The following is a 14515-nucleotide window of genomic DNA, read 5'->3' on the forward strand; positions in this document are numbered from 1 at the left end:
TGCCTGGCACATTGTCCCCAGGCTCTTGCTTTGGCTTTGCAGACCCTGGTAGTGGCAAAGCTGAGGAACTTTGGCGTGCGGGGGACAGGACACCCAGTTTGAGCATTCCTGGGCAGGGCAGGGAACAGCTTCTTTCCCTCCAGGGCTGGAGTGTCAACAGGGTCCCCTGTGTCTGAACACGATCTTACTTTCCATCCAGGTAAGCTTCAGCATTGAGGCCAAAGTGCGTGGCTGTCCCCAGAAGAAGGAGAAGTCCTTCACCATCAAGCCTGTGGGCTTCAAAGACAGCCTCACCGTGCAGGTTACTTTCGACTGTGACTGTGCCTGCCAGGCCGAGGCTGAGCCTTTTAGCCACCGCTGCAACAATGGCAATGGGACCTTTGAGTGTGGGGTATGCCGCTGTGGGCCCGGCTGGCTGGGGTCCCAGTGTGAGTGCTCAGAAGAGGACTACCGCCCCTCGCAGCAGGACGAGTGCAGCCCCCGGGAGGGCCAGCCCATCTGTAGCCAGCGGGGCGAGTGTCTCTGTGGCCAGTGCGTCTGCCACAGCAGTGACTTTGGCAAGATCACGGGCAAGTACTGTGAATGTGATGACTTCTCCTGTGTCCGCTACAAGGGGGAGATGTGCTCAGGTGAGTGAAATTGCACATGCCTTCCATCCTGGTACCCACACACACTCACGCATCTGCAGCCTCTGGAAATGGATGCAGGCTAGGGCTTGAGGTGGGCACAGGGTGGCTCAGGGGCAGAGGGAGCCGATGGTGTTCCACTCCAAGGGCAGAAAACAGAAGCGAGGTTCTCTTTAATTCCCCTCAGCTCCCTCTGTCCTCTCTCGAGGGACACAAGGAAGGAAATAAGTGTCTGCTTTCAGGGGGCTTCTCTCTTAAAAGAGGGTGGGAAAGAGTGGGGAAAATTGAAAGTGAAGATAGTTTTTTTCTTTTCTCTCATTTGCCCTTCAGCTCACATTTTAAGTCACTGGTTTCCAATCTTTTTGAGGATATGAATCAACCCCTTTTTTTAATTAAAAAAGTTTTTTTTTTTTTTTTTGCCACACCATGAGGTATCTTAGTTTAGTTCTTCGACTAGGGGTTGCAACTTGACCCCCTCCCCCACATTGGAAGAGTGGAGTCTTAACCACTGGACCACCAGGGAAGTCCTCCAACCCTTTTTTACTTAAAAAAAAAACAACCCACTGACTAATGCTAATTAAAATTTTAGTATACATAGGTTTGGAAACTACACAATGTCAGAATATGTAGTGAAGTTAGTAATGATTATTTTACATGAATTTATATTTTTATCACACAACATGTGGAAAACAAGTAGTGTCTTTGCAAGATATTGGAGCACATTTAATGAGCCAGTACACTTAGGAGAGTGACTGAAAAATAGTAAGCTCTTAGTAAGTGTTGGTACTATTTTATTATCACTGTTGGTATATTATTACTTTTTGTACTCTTCATCTCTACAGTCCAAAATGGTGGCTATTTAAATTTAAATGAATCAAGTTTAATTAAAGCTTAGGTACAAAGTTTAAATCAAATGAAATTAAAAAAGTTAGTTTCTGTGTTCCTCAGGCCTCTGTGGCTAGTTGCCCCCATATTGCACAGCACAGATGTTTTTGGGGGTTGCTGCCACAGACAGTCCCAGACTGCAGGCTGGGGATTATGAGTTTGAATCCTCCTACCTGCAGGATACTGAGTTGTTGTCTACCTCATTACAAAATTCAGTAAAATCTTGAGGCCCATGATAATCTCAAGCTGCTTTCTCCTTACCCCAAAGCCCACTCCTGGGGTACTTCCCCAGCTAGAAGTCCAACTAAGTTAACCTAATCCTTATCTCCAGACACACTGACAACACTCCCAGAGGCAGTTAGGCAGTCTGAGTTGTTCTTGAGCACTAGGGATACATTTTTGCTGGGCTGTAGTCACTGTGGCTTAATCCCCATTGTGAGAGATAGACTGAAGATATCTACAGTTTGGTTGGGACCAGTTTGCAGTTGTATTGTGTGGCCAATCGAACAGAGATTATCATTGGCTTCTGGGGTGATCAAACCTATGACCCAGATTGGCTTCACTTGCCCTGGGGTTCTAACCAGCAGAGCTAATCTACCCAGGTGTTCACTTTAACATTGGCCTTTAGGAAAGCTTGATGAGAAAGGTAAACGTGTGTCATTCTAAAGCATACCCAAGTAATATAAAAATGGCCTCTATCTATTACCTATAACATTGTTTACTCAAGTCAACAAAATTTGAGAGACTGGAGAAAAATGATATCAGAGAAAGGGAATACTGTTCCTAGAATGTTAAAATCTTCAATTTGCGGTAATATTTTATAGCATTTGAGACTGATCAAATTAAATATCTTCTTATAACAAAAAATTGATATGAGAGAGATTAGGGGAAAGAGAGATCAGATATGCACAGACACACAGACACACCCAGCAATTTGAATTCAGGAGTGAGGCAGGAGTTTCGGTTCCTTCTCACATCCGGGATCTAATGCCTGATGATCTGAGGTGGAGCTGATGGGTTAATAATAGAAATAAAGGGCAGAATAAATGGAATGCTCTTGAATCATCCCCAAACCATCCCCCCCAACCCCATTCCATGGAAAAATTGTCTTCTGTGAAACACATCCCTGGTGCCAAAACAGTTGGGGACTGTTGCCTTCTAATATTTAATAGTATTTATGTCGTATTCAGGGCTTCCCTGGTGGCTCAGACAGTAAAGAATCCACCTGCAAGGTGGGAGACCTGGGTTCAGTCTCTGGGTTGGGAAGATCCCCTGGAAGAGGGCATGGCAACCCACTCCAGTATTCTTGCCTGGAGAATCCCATGGACAGAGGAGCCTGGTGGGCTACAGTCCACCGGGTTGCAAAGAGTTGGACACTACTGAGCGACTAAGCACACACACGTCATATTCAAGGCACCAAAGGGAATGGTTAAGTTTGACGTGGGAGACACATGAGGAGAAGGTTGGGACTGAGGGAAAAAAAGTTCCCCCCAGGAGAGGCTTACACATAGACCACGACGGCACCAGGGTAGGAGGAAGGCCCGCTGCTACTCTATGGGCTGATTGTTCCTGGTCTGATGTGGGGCATGTGGGAGGGATCCCAGCCAGAGTGTGTTTCCTTTGGCTGCCCGCCCCACTGAAGCCGCAGAACAAAGGCCCCGGGTCAGCAGCCCTTATTCCTGCCTCCCAGCCGCGCAGGAACAGCTCGTCCCCATTGAGCTCCAGCCCCTCACACGAGGGAAGCCCAGGCAGCCGCTGCAGCTCTGAGGCCTCCCTCTCCCTTCCTGCCACCGTGTTGGGTGCCCGCCGACCTCAGGTCTGGACCCTCTGGTGCCGTTATCACATCCTCCAGGGACACATGCTCGCTGAACACCTGCTCTATGCCAGGCCCTCAGTCCATATGGGTACAAAGGGGTCATATGTGGTTCCTGACCTGGCGGGGCTTATAGCCCAGCTCATCCTTGTCCCTCCCTGCCTAGAGCTGCTGGCCTGGTCTGTTCTTCGCTCAAGCAGGGGCTCGGGAGCGCAATGACTTGTCCATGGTCCCAGCCCCTGGCTGTCCCTGTCCCCTCCTCCCCACTGGAGGCATGGTCTTTGTGGTTGCATGGTATCAGCACCCCTCAAATGTCAGGGCGTGCATCCTTGTCCTCAAGGGATTCTTCCCTTGTCACATCAAGGTTTTTTTTCAGAAGCTTTCCTCAAGAAGAATACATTATTGATATATAATCCTAAAGAATGTAGAGGGAAAAAAACTTTGTCCTTTCCTCCTCCTTGAGAATTCCAGATCCCTGTCTCCTTGGGGACCCCCGGACTTCTTATCAACCTGCCTAGGAATTGGCCCTCTCACATGAATGCTGATCAGGCGCCCATGTGAGCCAGGTTCTGTGCTGTGTGCCATAGTGTTGTGGGATAGAGAGGCAAGAATAAGGGACTTCCTTGGTGGTTCAGTTGTTAAGATTCCAAACTCCCAATGCAGGGCGGCCCGGGTTCTATCCCTGGTCAGGGAACTAGATCTCGCATGCCGCAACTAAGAGTCTTCATGCCGCAGCTATGACCTGGCACAGCCAAAAAAAGAAAAAGAGAGAGAGAAGCATGAATAAGACAGTTTTGTCATAAACTTACCCAAGGAGAATTCACAGCACAAGGCAGAACCTGCCAGATCCCAGAAGTGAAGTGTCCTCAGTGAGTGTTATAGAGAGACTCACTGTGGACAGGGGAGCCCTGGGGGGGCTTCATGGAGGAGGTGGGAAGTCAGAGAAAGGGCTGGCCCATAGAGGAGGGCAGCGGAATGATGTGTCAGCCCAGAAGGTCAAACTGTATGGGGGAGTGGCTGCCTGACCTCTGACCTGAGACCCCTGCTCCTCCCTTTCCTTCCCCTCCCCCACACCTCCCGGGCCACCTTCTTCTCTCCCTCCCTCCTCTTTCTCACGTTTTTTCTTCGTTTCCCACCCTCCTCCCCTGACTTTCCCGTGAACCCCTTTTGCTGGAGGGACGCCAGTCCTGTGACATTACCGCACTTTGGTTTCCTTTTAAAGCTTGACCCTGCCGGGGCCTTGGAGCCAGCCTGCTGGCGCTGGCCTGCCACTATCCACTTCCAGCCTCACTCCCCGGCTGGCCTGCGGGCCGTCTTCTCAAAGATCACTTTGTTTAGCCTCACAAAGGAAACACTATGAGACAAGGGTTTCTGAGGAGACTGAAGCCTCTGAGTGCTGCCAGGCCTCTGTGGGGTCCGCTTTTCCTTATCCAGGAGGCACGGTCAAAAGCTGGGTGTAGTGGACACTGTGGGGGTCCCACTCTGCTGGCTGGCCCACCCATCCCCCTGCCGCTGGTAGGGCTGCTGGGAATACCTCACAATTGTGCCTTCTCTGGAGAATTATTTTCAGCTGACAAGAGCTGGATGGCCCTCAGACCTTGGCTAATGACTGGTGGACAAGGGGTTACACAGGCCAGTCCCTTTGCCTCAAGGTTGCTGTGGTGCCGGTCGTGCCCATCAGCCTGCTGTGGGATCAAGCTGAGGGGAGTTGTCAGGCTGAGACCCCATTCCTGCCAGCTCTGTTTTGATGTGGACCATTTTTAAAGTCTTTATTGACTTTGTTACAATATTGCTTTTTGGCTTTTTGGCCAGGAGCATGTGGGATCTTAGCTCCCCAAACAGGGATTGAACCCACTCTCCTGCTTTGGAAGGCGATATCTTAACCACTGGACCGCCAGGGAAGTCCGCCTGTGAGCATTTGACTCCTGCCCTGTCCTGGCTTCTCTCCTTCCCTTCTGCGTCCCCAAGAAGTCGCTGGCACAAGAATTCTCACCACAAGTCATGCTTATAGGGAACCCAACCTCAAAATGCAGTCTGTCTTCTTTCTTCATCCTTCTACCAGCCCAGTATTTCTACTCTCTGGATCAGGGGTCCCTGATCTTCGGGATATAAGGCCTGATGATCTCAGGTGAAGCAGATGTAATAATATTAGAAATAAAGTGCAGAATAAATGTACCAGGCTTGGATCATCACGAAACCATCCTTCTACCCCAGCCTGTGGAAAAATTGTCTTCCACGAAAACATGATGTCTTCTACTTTTGACCATGGTGCCAAAAAGACTGGGGACAGCTACTCTAGATGTATTAGGTTGGCTGAAAGTTCATTTGGGTTTTTACCATAAGATGATATGGAAAAACCCCAACGAGCTGTTTGGCCAACCGAATATTTGGCAGCTGGGGTAATTGAGGTTATGTTTCCCATCCTTCTTGGGAAACAGACACACACAGTGAAGGTGTGTCTGAGCCTTGAATGCCAGTGTGGTTCCTAGAGGATTATTGCTGGTATCGCTCATCCTTTAGTGGGTGATACCAGCCAGAGGGACCTATAGTGGCCAAGAGATATTAATCAGACCCACTGGGTCACTGGGTAGCAGGGGCTGTGCCAGCTCATTGCTACTTGAGCCTGGCTGTGTACCATCCTCTGCTCCACCATCTTGGGGCCCGTCTGCTCACACAATGGCTTGGTTTTCAGATCAATTCATGTTACTTCCCCTTTGCTCCCTGCCTTTCCTCTGATTAACAATCAGATTTTTATTATTCATCCACTTCTTCCTGATTCAGAGTCCTGGAGAATGAGTCACCTTTCTGAAGGATTTAGGAGCCAAGTTTTAAAGCCTTGGTAAATGAATATTAGGGGAATATAGTGTTGAGAGTTAATGCCTGCATTTAAGCAGTCTAACTCCTACCCTCACCTCATCTTTGTCTCCTGTTCCTATACTCAGGTAGGGAAGCAAATAAGTCTTTCCTAATAAGGCTGGTGGCTCTTTGCAAACTATGATAATACAACGAAGGGCTTGTGTTGGTGAAGGTTTATGTGTATTTTCTAGGAATTTTTAGAGGAGGTAAGATCTATGATAGTAGAGATCTTGCCTGTCTTTTTCACCGTTGAGTCCCCAGTGCTCAAGATGTGGTATGAGCTCAGTAAATATTTGTTGAATGAATAGATAAATAAGAAATTGCATTAGTTGTACACCTACTGTGTATCAGATTTTATACTAATCACTATTGATGGAAAAATGAATGTAATATGTGCTCCCCATCAGGGAGCTCACAATCCAGAAAGAAACAGATAAGCAAGCAAATGGGTGAACATCAGGGTTGAAATAAAGGTATCTATAAGTACTGGGAGAGTACATGGGCTGACAGTTGATTTGGCTTGGAGAGGTCGGAAAAAAGTTACAGAGGGGAAGGAACATTTGAGTTGGGCTTTAAAGGATGAGTAGGAGTTTGGTAGTGGTCTCAGGATGAAAGGGCATCTAAGCAGAGGGAACAGCAGGCAGAGAAGCGTGAGGCTATGAGAACAGTGTAGAAGATGGTGAATGGCTCAGTGTGGAGGCAAGAGTGTGGTGATGTGAAGAGGGTGATGAGGGGTAAAGCCCCGAATACCGTCCTGGAGTGGGGGCCTCACTGACTGGTCTACCCCCTGGGCTGTGTGTTTTCAGGCCATGGCCAGTGCAGCTGTGGGGACTGCCTGTGTGACTCCGACTGGACCGGCTACTACTGCAACTGTACCACACGCACGGACACCTGCATGTCCAGCAACGGCTTGCTGTGCAGCGGACGGGGCAAGTGCGAGTGCGGCAGCTGTGTCTGCATCCAGCCGGGCTCCTATGGGGACACCTGTGAGAAGTGTCCCACCTGCCCTGACGCCTGCACCTTTAAGAAGTGAGTGGGCAGAGACGTGAGCTGGAGAGAGTTGGGTGTCTGGGATGGGGGAGAGGGTCCCCCACACTGAGCAGGTTCTGTCTCTTACTCACCAGAGCTTTAGAGAGAGAGGAGTCTGTTCCAGCAAAGGACCAGCTTTCATCTTTCCATTGCAAACTTGAGGGAAAGCTGGAGATAGAGCCAGGGTGAAGGGGACAGAGTGGTACCAGCTGGACTGCAGTTGGAGAAACCTCTTTTAGGCGGGATCCTGAATCCCTGAGTCGGGAGGAAGGCTAAACCAGATAACTCCTGGGGAATGTTCCAGTGCTGAGGTTCTGATTTTGTGAAGGATGTGGGGCTGGAATTATGAAGGCTACTGTGTGAAACAGGAGACATTCACCACTACAAACATCATTCATCTGGGGGCAGAGGAAGCCCCATCAACCGAAGTCCATGGCCCCACTGTTTCTCTTACTACTTTAGCCTGGCTGGACTCATGGGTGTGCAACCCGCACATTTGTACAGCACCCTGTGCTTAGAAGGGCCTCACATTTTGTTTAATGCTTTGCTACCACTGTTTTGAAATTCTTCCTAATTTAAAGAAAAGTTATTTATTTATTTGTGGCCGCACTGTGTCTTCGTTGCTGCGCAAGGGCTTTCTCTACTTGTGGTGAGCAGGGGCTACTCCTTAGTTGCGGCATGTGGGCTTTTCATTGCCGTGTCTTCTCTTGTTGCAGAGCTCAGGCTCTAGGGTGCACGGGCTTCAGCAGTTGCAGCAGGCGGGCTCAGTAGTTGTGGCGCAAGGACTTAGCTGCCTTGTGTTATGTGGGATCTTCCTGGACCGAGGATCGAGCCTGTGTCCCCTGCATTGTCAGCAGACTCCCAACCACTGGACCACCAGGGAAGCCCCCTACTAATTTTTGAATAAGGAACTGACATTTTTGTTTTGCGCCAGGCCCCCAAATTATGAGACCGGTTCTGACTTTAGGGCCCTCAGAAGTGGCATAGGGTTTGCCCTCCTGTCACAGGAGGGACATAAAGAAGTTTAATAAAGTTCCTGGAGGCCTCTGCCTACCTAGCCTTACCTATCAGTTAGGAGGGCAGTCCCATCCCTGAACTCCAGATGTGACTTTCTGGGTCCCCCAGGGTTGTCTTAACAAATGTTTTTATTTCTGTGTCTGTTTTCTGGGGGTGGGGCAGCTTTCTGGGCGTATGGCAGCAGAGCCAGACTGTAGCACACTTAGGGTTCTTCCTTCCCTGCCTTCACCCCTGTGTCCCCTCTCTTTTAGGGAGTGTGTGGAATGTAAGAAGTTTAACCGGGGAGCCCTCAACGAGGAAAATACCTGCAACCGTTATTGTCGTGATGAGATTGAGCCTGTGAAGGAACTTAGTAAGTTCAGCAAGCCATAGAGTTATGCACACCCATGTTCTGGGTTTTTCCAGTTTAACCCATAGAAACTATCCAACTCTCATCTGTAAAACGGAAGAGTAATTCCTACCTCAAAGGTATACTGTGCAGGCCTGATGCACAGTAGGTCCTTCCTAAAAGCTAGCTTCCCTGAGAGTCTTTCTGCATGTCTGCTAATGTGTTCAGCAGTCCCCTCCCCTTTTACTTCCTAGAGCCCATGGGCTCAGCAAAATCCTGCAAAGAACTTTTAAAATATGTGAAAATCTGGCAACCCTAGCTTTACTACCCCAAGGAAAGAAAGATGATGTATCCCATTTTACAGGTGAAGAAACTGAGGCACAGAGTGAAGAAGTAGTTGCCCATGATAATCTTAGTTTAGTAGGCCAGTCAGCATTTACTAAGGGGTTTCCAGGTGGCTCAGTGGTGAAGAATCTGCCTGCCAATGCAGAAGATGCAAGAGACATGGATTCGAGTCCTGGGTTGGGAAGATCCTCTGGAATAAAGAGGAAATGGCAACTCACTCCAGGATTCTTGCCTGGAAAATTCCATGGACAGAGGAGTCTGGTGGGCTTTAGTCCATGGGGCTACAAAGAGTGGGACACGACTAAACGACTGAACAGACAAGTTTACCTCAATGTTAAGCAAGGTCCAGCGTACAGGTCTGCAGATACAGAGGGAAACCTTCACCTTTATGGATTTGGAGCCAAAATTATTAGCCTGAAGCCCTTTTGGCTCTTGGGAGCCCTTCCTGGCATAAGACAGAAACACAGTGAGGAACAAACTTGCCTGCAGTTATTCTGGTTTCTGCTTCATCTTGATTTAAAAGGAGTTGCTCTTTGCTGCTGTTGCATATCTGATGTAGTTATCTAGGTCAATTAGACATTGGGTGATGCTGAGAGATAGCGATCTCACATGAAGGAAGGAAACACATGTTCAGTGGGAGCCACAGGAAGACACAGCTAGCCAGCCAGCTTCAGGGTGGGGGTGCTTTGGGAAAGAGTCAGATCTCTAGATCCTTTGGCTAATGTCTGAAGTGGGTCTGGAGTAATAGTGATTTGGGAATTGAATTTGAAGAGGCAGTTTTTCCTCTGGAGGAGACCAGGCTTGCTATGATTAGCTTAGATGGAAGAGGCTGCTGATAGGAGAGATTTTTATCTAGACTAGATGAGTATCACAAGTTAGTCGATAAATACTCCCATCCTCCACCATGATAATCATAAAAATAAATGCTTTTTTGTATGGAATTGTATAACTTATACAAATGACAAAAGTATCTTTTTGTGCACATTATCTTATTCTTCTCCCAATAACCTAATAAAGTAGAACGTAGTACTATTGTTAACTTCATTTTTGAGGATAAGAAAATTGAATCTCAAGAAAGTTCTCACTTTCACAAAGCAAGTTGGTGGTGAGTTAAGGTTGGAACTAAATCCTGAAATCCTTACTCTTTGCATTGTCCTGTAATACCACTGGTTTACTGAAGGCTCTGTAGGATGTGCTCTGAGACTCATGTCCTAGTCCTGCTCCATCACTTATTTGCTGTGTGACCTTGGTACACTCGCTTCATCTCATCATGTGTCAGATTTATCCATTTGCTAAAGCTGGTGGAGGGCATAGCAAAGCTGGTGGAGGGCATAGCGCAGTTGGTGGAGGGTAACCCATAATATCACAGTCAGAATAACAGGTTTTAGAATTGGAAGGGATGAAGCCAACAAGACATGATGAGAGTCAGAGAAAGAGAGATGGCTCTGGGGAGGAGCACCAGATAGAAAGCAGAAATAGAAGAAATCCACTCTAGTACTCTTGCCTGGAAAATCCCATGGACGGTGGAGCCTGGTAGGCTGCAGTCCATGGGGTCGCTAAGAGTCGGACACGACTGAGAGACTTCCCTTTCACTTTTCACTTTCACGCATTGGAGAAGGAAATGGCAACCCACTCCAGTGTTCTCGCCTGGAGAATCCCAGGGATGGCGGAGCCTGGTGGGCTGCCGTCTATGGGGTCGTACAGAGTTGGACACGACTGAAGCGACTTAGCAGCAGCAGCAGCAGCAAGGATTGAGTAAACAAACTATTGGGAATCATTGAGCAAACAGAGAAAGGAAAGAGAGGAAAGGGAACACCACTGTGTGTTAGGTGGTTTATGCGGTTTGATTCTCAACCATCCTTGTGAGTGAAGGTATCTTTTCTGCTATAGAAGAAGAAAGAGATTCGATGCAGTCAGGTAACTTACCCAAGATCACACAGCTGGGAGGTGATAGAGCCAGGCTTTGAATCAGACTGTAATACTGTGATGTCATATTCCTTCCAGAGGAAGGAATAAGAACCAAAAAGTACTTTGTGAGGGACAAAGTACTAATACAGCAGTGAGAGTCATCTAGAAGCAATTGCCAGGCACGACAGCCATCTCTGAGCATATTGCCTAATGTCAGACATAGGGTTTCCTGTCACATGCTTTCCCAGAAGTCTCAAGACTGGATTTGGGGGTGGCTCCATCTTTCAGGAATTGACCTATTTTTCATTCTCCCATCTTTCCTCCTCTCCCAGAGGACACTGGCAAGGATGCTGTGAATTGTACCTACAAGAATGAGGATGACTGTGTTGTCAGATTCCAGTACTATGAAGACTCCAGTGGAAAGTCCATTTTGTATGTGGTGGAAGAGCCAGGTGAGTGAACCCTGAGGGTCCCGACCCTTCCCCAAGGGAGAGTGATACCAATATTAGACAGTTAGTTCCATCCATCACTCCTCTTAAAAAGAACATCCAGGTGAAACCTGATCTTACAAGGGATAGATCAGGGCTTGTCATCTGAGTGTGGGGTATATAAATAAAGACATTAGCAAGAAAATGACCTGCTAATTGAGGAGACAGAAGAATAAGAAGGTGGGTAAGGAGAGGAAGAGGGTAGGTGTGGAGCTCATCAAGGAACAGATGATAGCCTGGTGTTTTTTGAGGTGACGTTGTAAGGAAGAAGTAAGGAATTTAAATTCTAGCACTTTTCAGCACAGGGCATCTGCTCTACTAAGAGTTAAATGGTTTCCAGGAACAACCTGCTTGCTGCTTCAGAGGAAGGCCTGAGGTTTGAGGTCTTCACCTTACCAGCTTTGCCATGTGATGTGGTGAAGGATTTGAGGCTGCCTCCAACACTGAAAAGTTAATGCTTGCTCTCCGGACCCTCTGGAGGCAGGAGGGCCCATTGTATCATACACACACCCACCACAGGTTTGTCACCATCCAGCGCAGTAGATTTGCTTGTTTCCCCTTATTTTCTATATCTCCTTTCTTTCCCTTAAACAACAGATGAAGGTACGAATCATTAGACTTTTTTTTTTTTTTCCCACCACACCACTCAGCATGTGTGATCTTAATTCCCTGACCAGGGATCGAACTTGCACCCCCTGCATTGGAAGGCGGAGTCTTAACCACTGGACTGCTGGAGAAGTCCCAATCATTAGACAATATTTTTGAGTATTTATTATACATCAGGCATGGGCTAGGTGCTGGGGATGTAATAGTAAATAAAGCAGGTGTGGTATTCACAGGCCATGGATAAGAGAGGCATGTAAAACAGTCATGACACTGCAGGGGATAAGGGCTATGGTATGGTGGGCATGGGGGATGGGAGGGGTGGGCCAGAACTTTCTGGAATGAAGGAACAATCTCTGAAGGCAGAGGCTAAATCAGTTGGTCACTTGACATTCTTTACAGCTGTAGGAGTTTCTTCAAATCATTCTTTAGACCAGGGGCCAGTGAACTGTTTCTATAAAGGGCCAGATGTTAAATATTTTAGGGTTTGTGAACCAGATGGTCTCTGCGGTGACTACTCAACTCTGACACAGCAGCAAGAAGGCAGCCGTAGACTGTATGCAAATGAAGGCATCTGAGTGTGTTTACCAAAACAGGTGGCCAGCCGCATTTGGCTCACTGGGCTGTTTGCTGGTCCCTGCTTGAGGGCAGTGGTTCTTGAACTTTTGTATGTTCCCTTGTTAAAAAATCCAGAGTTCTGAACCCTGTCTTACTTCTACAAGCCAATGCCTCTCTGCTCCTTGTTAGTGCTCCTGGTAATTGCAATATATTCCCCGATGTTTTAGACATACCACTTCCCAGATGAGCCATTTCAGACCTCCAGCATCCATTCTGATGATTAGATTTGGTACACATCTTTGATTTTCTGAGCAGTTGTGCTTCCCCACCACCCCTGCTTTTTTTAAAGTTTTTTTTTGGTGTGGACCATTTTGAAAGTCTTGATTGAATTTGCTACAATATTACTTCTGTTTTATGTTTTGTTTTTTTAGCTACAAGGCATGTGGGATCTTGGCTCCCCGACCAGGCATCGAACTTGTATCCCCCTGCATTGGGTCGCTGTGCTTCCCTTTAGACCAGCTAAGTTGTTATATTGCTTCTTTAGGGAATTCCCTGGTGGTCCAGTGGTTAAAACTCTGTGCTTCCACTTCCAGGGGCCCAGGTTCAGTCCCTGGTTGGGAAATTAAGATCCCACAAACCACAAAGAAAAAAATTGCTTCTTTAATCTCCTATCTTCTTCAGGTGACTATGAACACAGGAATTATGTCTGTCTTATCTATTGTTATAATATCTCTATACCTGGCTCAGTTATTTACAGAGAAGATACTTCATACGCAGTTTTTGAATGAATGCATAGGATGGATTATGCCCAGGAGACAGGCAGACTCAAATACATCTTAATATCTGTTGGGAGAATTTTGGCTGCTTAAAGACAGGAGCGGTTCAAAGTGGGAAAAGGGCTGCATCTATGTCACTGGGGGTGCTGTCCTCCCCATGGGTAGAGGAGAGCATGGGGTCCCCATTTGTGATATTGTTTATCAGTCTCTCCAGGCTCTCATCCTTTTTAAGGGAGAAGACAAAGGGTATCACCTTAGTTTTATTTTGTGACTCAAGGGAACACTGATATGGGGAAGTGGAGAGGAAAGAATCTGGGTATGTACTGGGTTGGCCAAAAAATTCATTCAGGATTTCCCATAGGATGGTATGGAAAAATCCAAATGAACTTTTTGGCCAACCCACTACCTCTGGGGAAGCAGACGTAGGTTAGTTTCAGCATGTCTTTCTCGTACTTTCTCATCCACCTGTGTTAACGGGTTAAATGGATTTTTCCACACCCACCCTATCTGTACTTGTGTCCCTTCTCATCTCAAAAATGTAGTGTGCTCTTGCTTTGGGGTTTAACATTACCTCATCTCTTTGTTTGGAGAAGGCAATGGCACCCCACTCCAGTACTCTTGCCTGGAAAATCCCATGGACGGAGGAGCCTGGTAGGCTGCAGTCCATGGGGTCTCGAAGAGTCGGACACGACTGAGCGACTTCACTTTTACTTTTCACTTTTATGCATTGGAGAAGGAAATGGCAACCCACTCCAGTGTTCTTGCCTGGAGAATCCCAGGGACAGGGGAGCCTGGTGGGCTGCCGTCTATGGGGTTGCAGAGAGTCGGACACGACTGAAGCGACTTAGCAGCAGCAGCAGCATCTCTTTGTTATAACAATCTGGCTGGTGCTCCTCCTGTAGCACTCACAAAAATCATTTGACCTGGTATTCTGAGACTGAAAACTATTGCCTGGAGTCCTGGGAAACAAAGATGATGATAACTGGGATGGTGACACATTACTGGTTAACAGAGTGGAGGGTAACTTTTTAGGCTTACTGCCAGTATAGCCCTTCTTTCACATTCAGAGACAGGTCTCGAGACCTACATTTCTTGGCTTGTTGCCTTGAATTTCAAGTTCTGCCTCTCCTCTCACCCTGGGCTCCAATCATTTTCAGGGGCTCTGGTTTTGAGTAAGAGGTAGCATCTGGGGCCTGCAGTCTAGGAGGAGATTATTCTCATTTGCTTCCCTAACTCTTGCCCTTGCAGATGTTCTCTTTGAAGGGCTGAGCCACTATGGGGCC

The 14515-nt window shown here is 47.5% G+C and overlaps 1 protein-coding gene across 1 annotated transcript in view; it reads left to right on the forward strand.

The window, feature by feature from the left end:
- Positions 1–14515, forward strand: part of ITGB3 (integrin subunit beta 3) — a 63158-nt gene that overhangs the window by 39413 nt on the left and 9230 nt on the right. Inside the window, exons 10-13 of the mRNA XM_070390021.1 lie at positions 200–629; positions 6987–7209; positions 8478–8578; positions 11140–11259. Coding sequence (XP_070246122.1) covers positions 200–629; positions 6987–7209; positions 8478–8578; positions 11140–11259 — 874 coding nt within the window. The remainder of the gene's footprint in view (positions 1–199; positions 630–6986; positions 7210–8477; positions 8579–11139; positions 11260–14515) is intronic.

This window comes from Bos mutus, chromosome 19 (assembly GCF_027580195.1).
Source record: "Bos mutus isolate GX-2022 chromosome 19, NWIPB_WYAK_1.1, whole genome shotgun sequence".
NCBI classification, from domain to species: Eukaryota; Metazoa; Chordata; class Mammalia; order Artiodactyla; family Bovidae; genus Bos; species Bos mutus.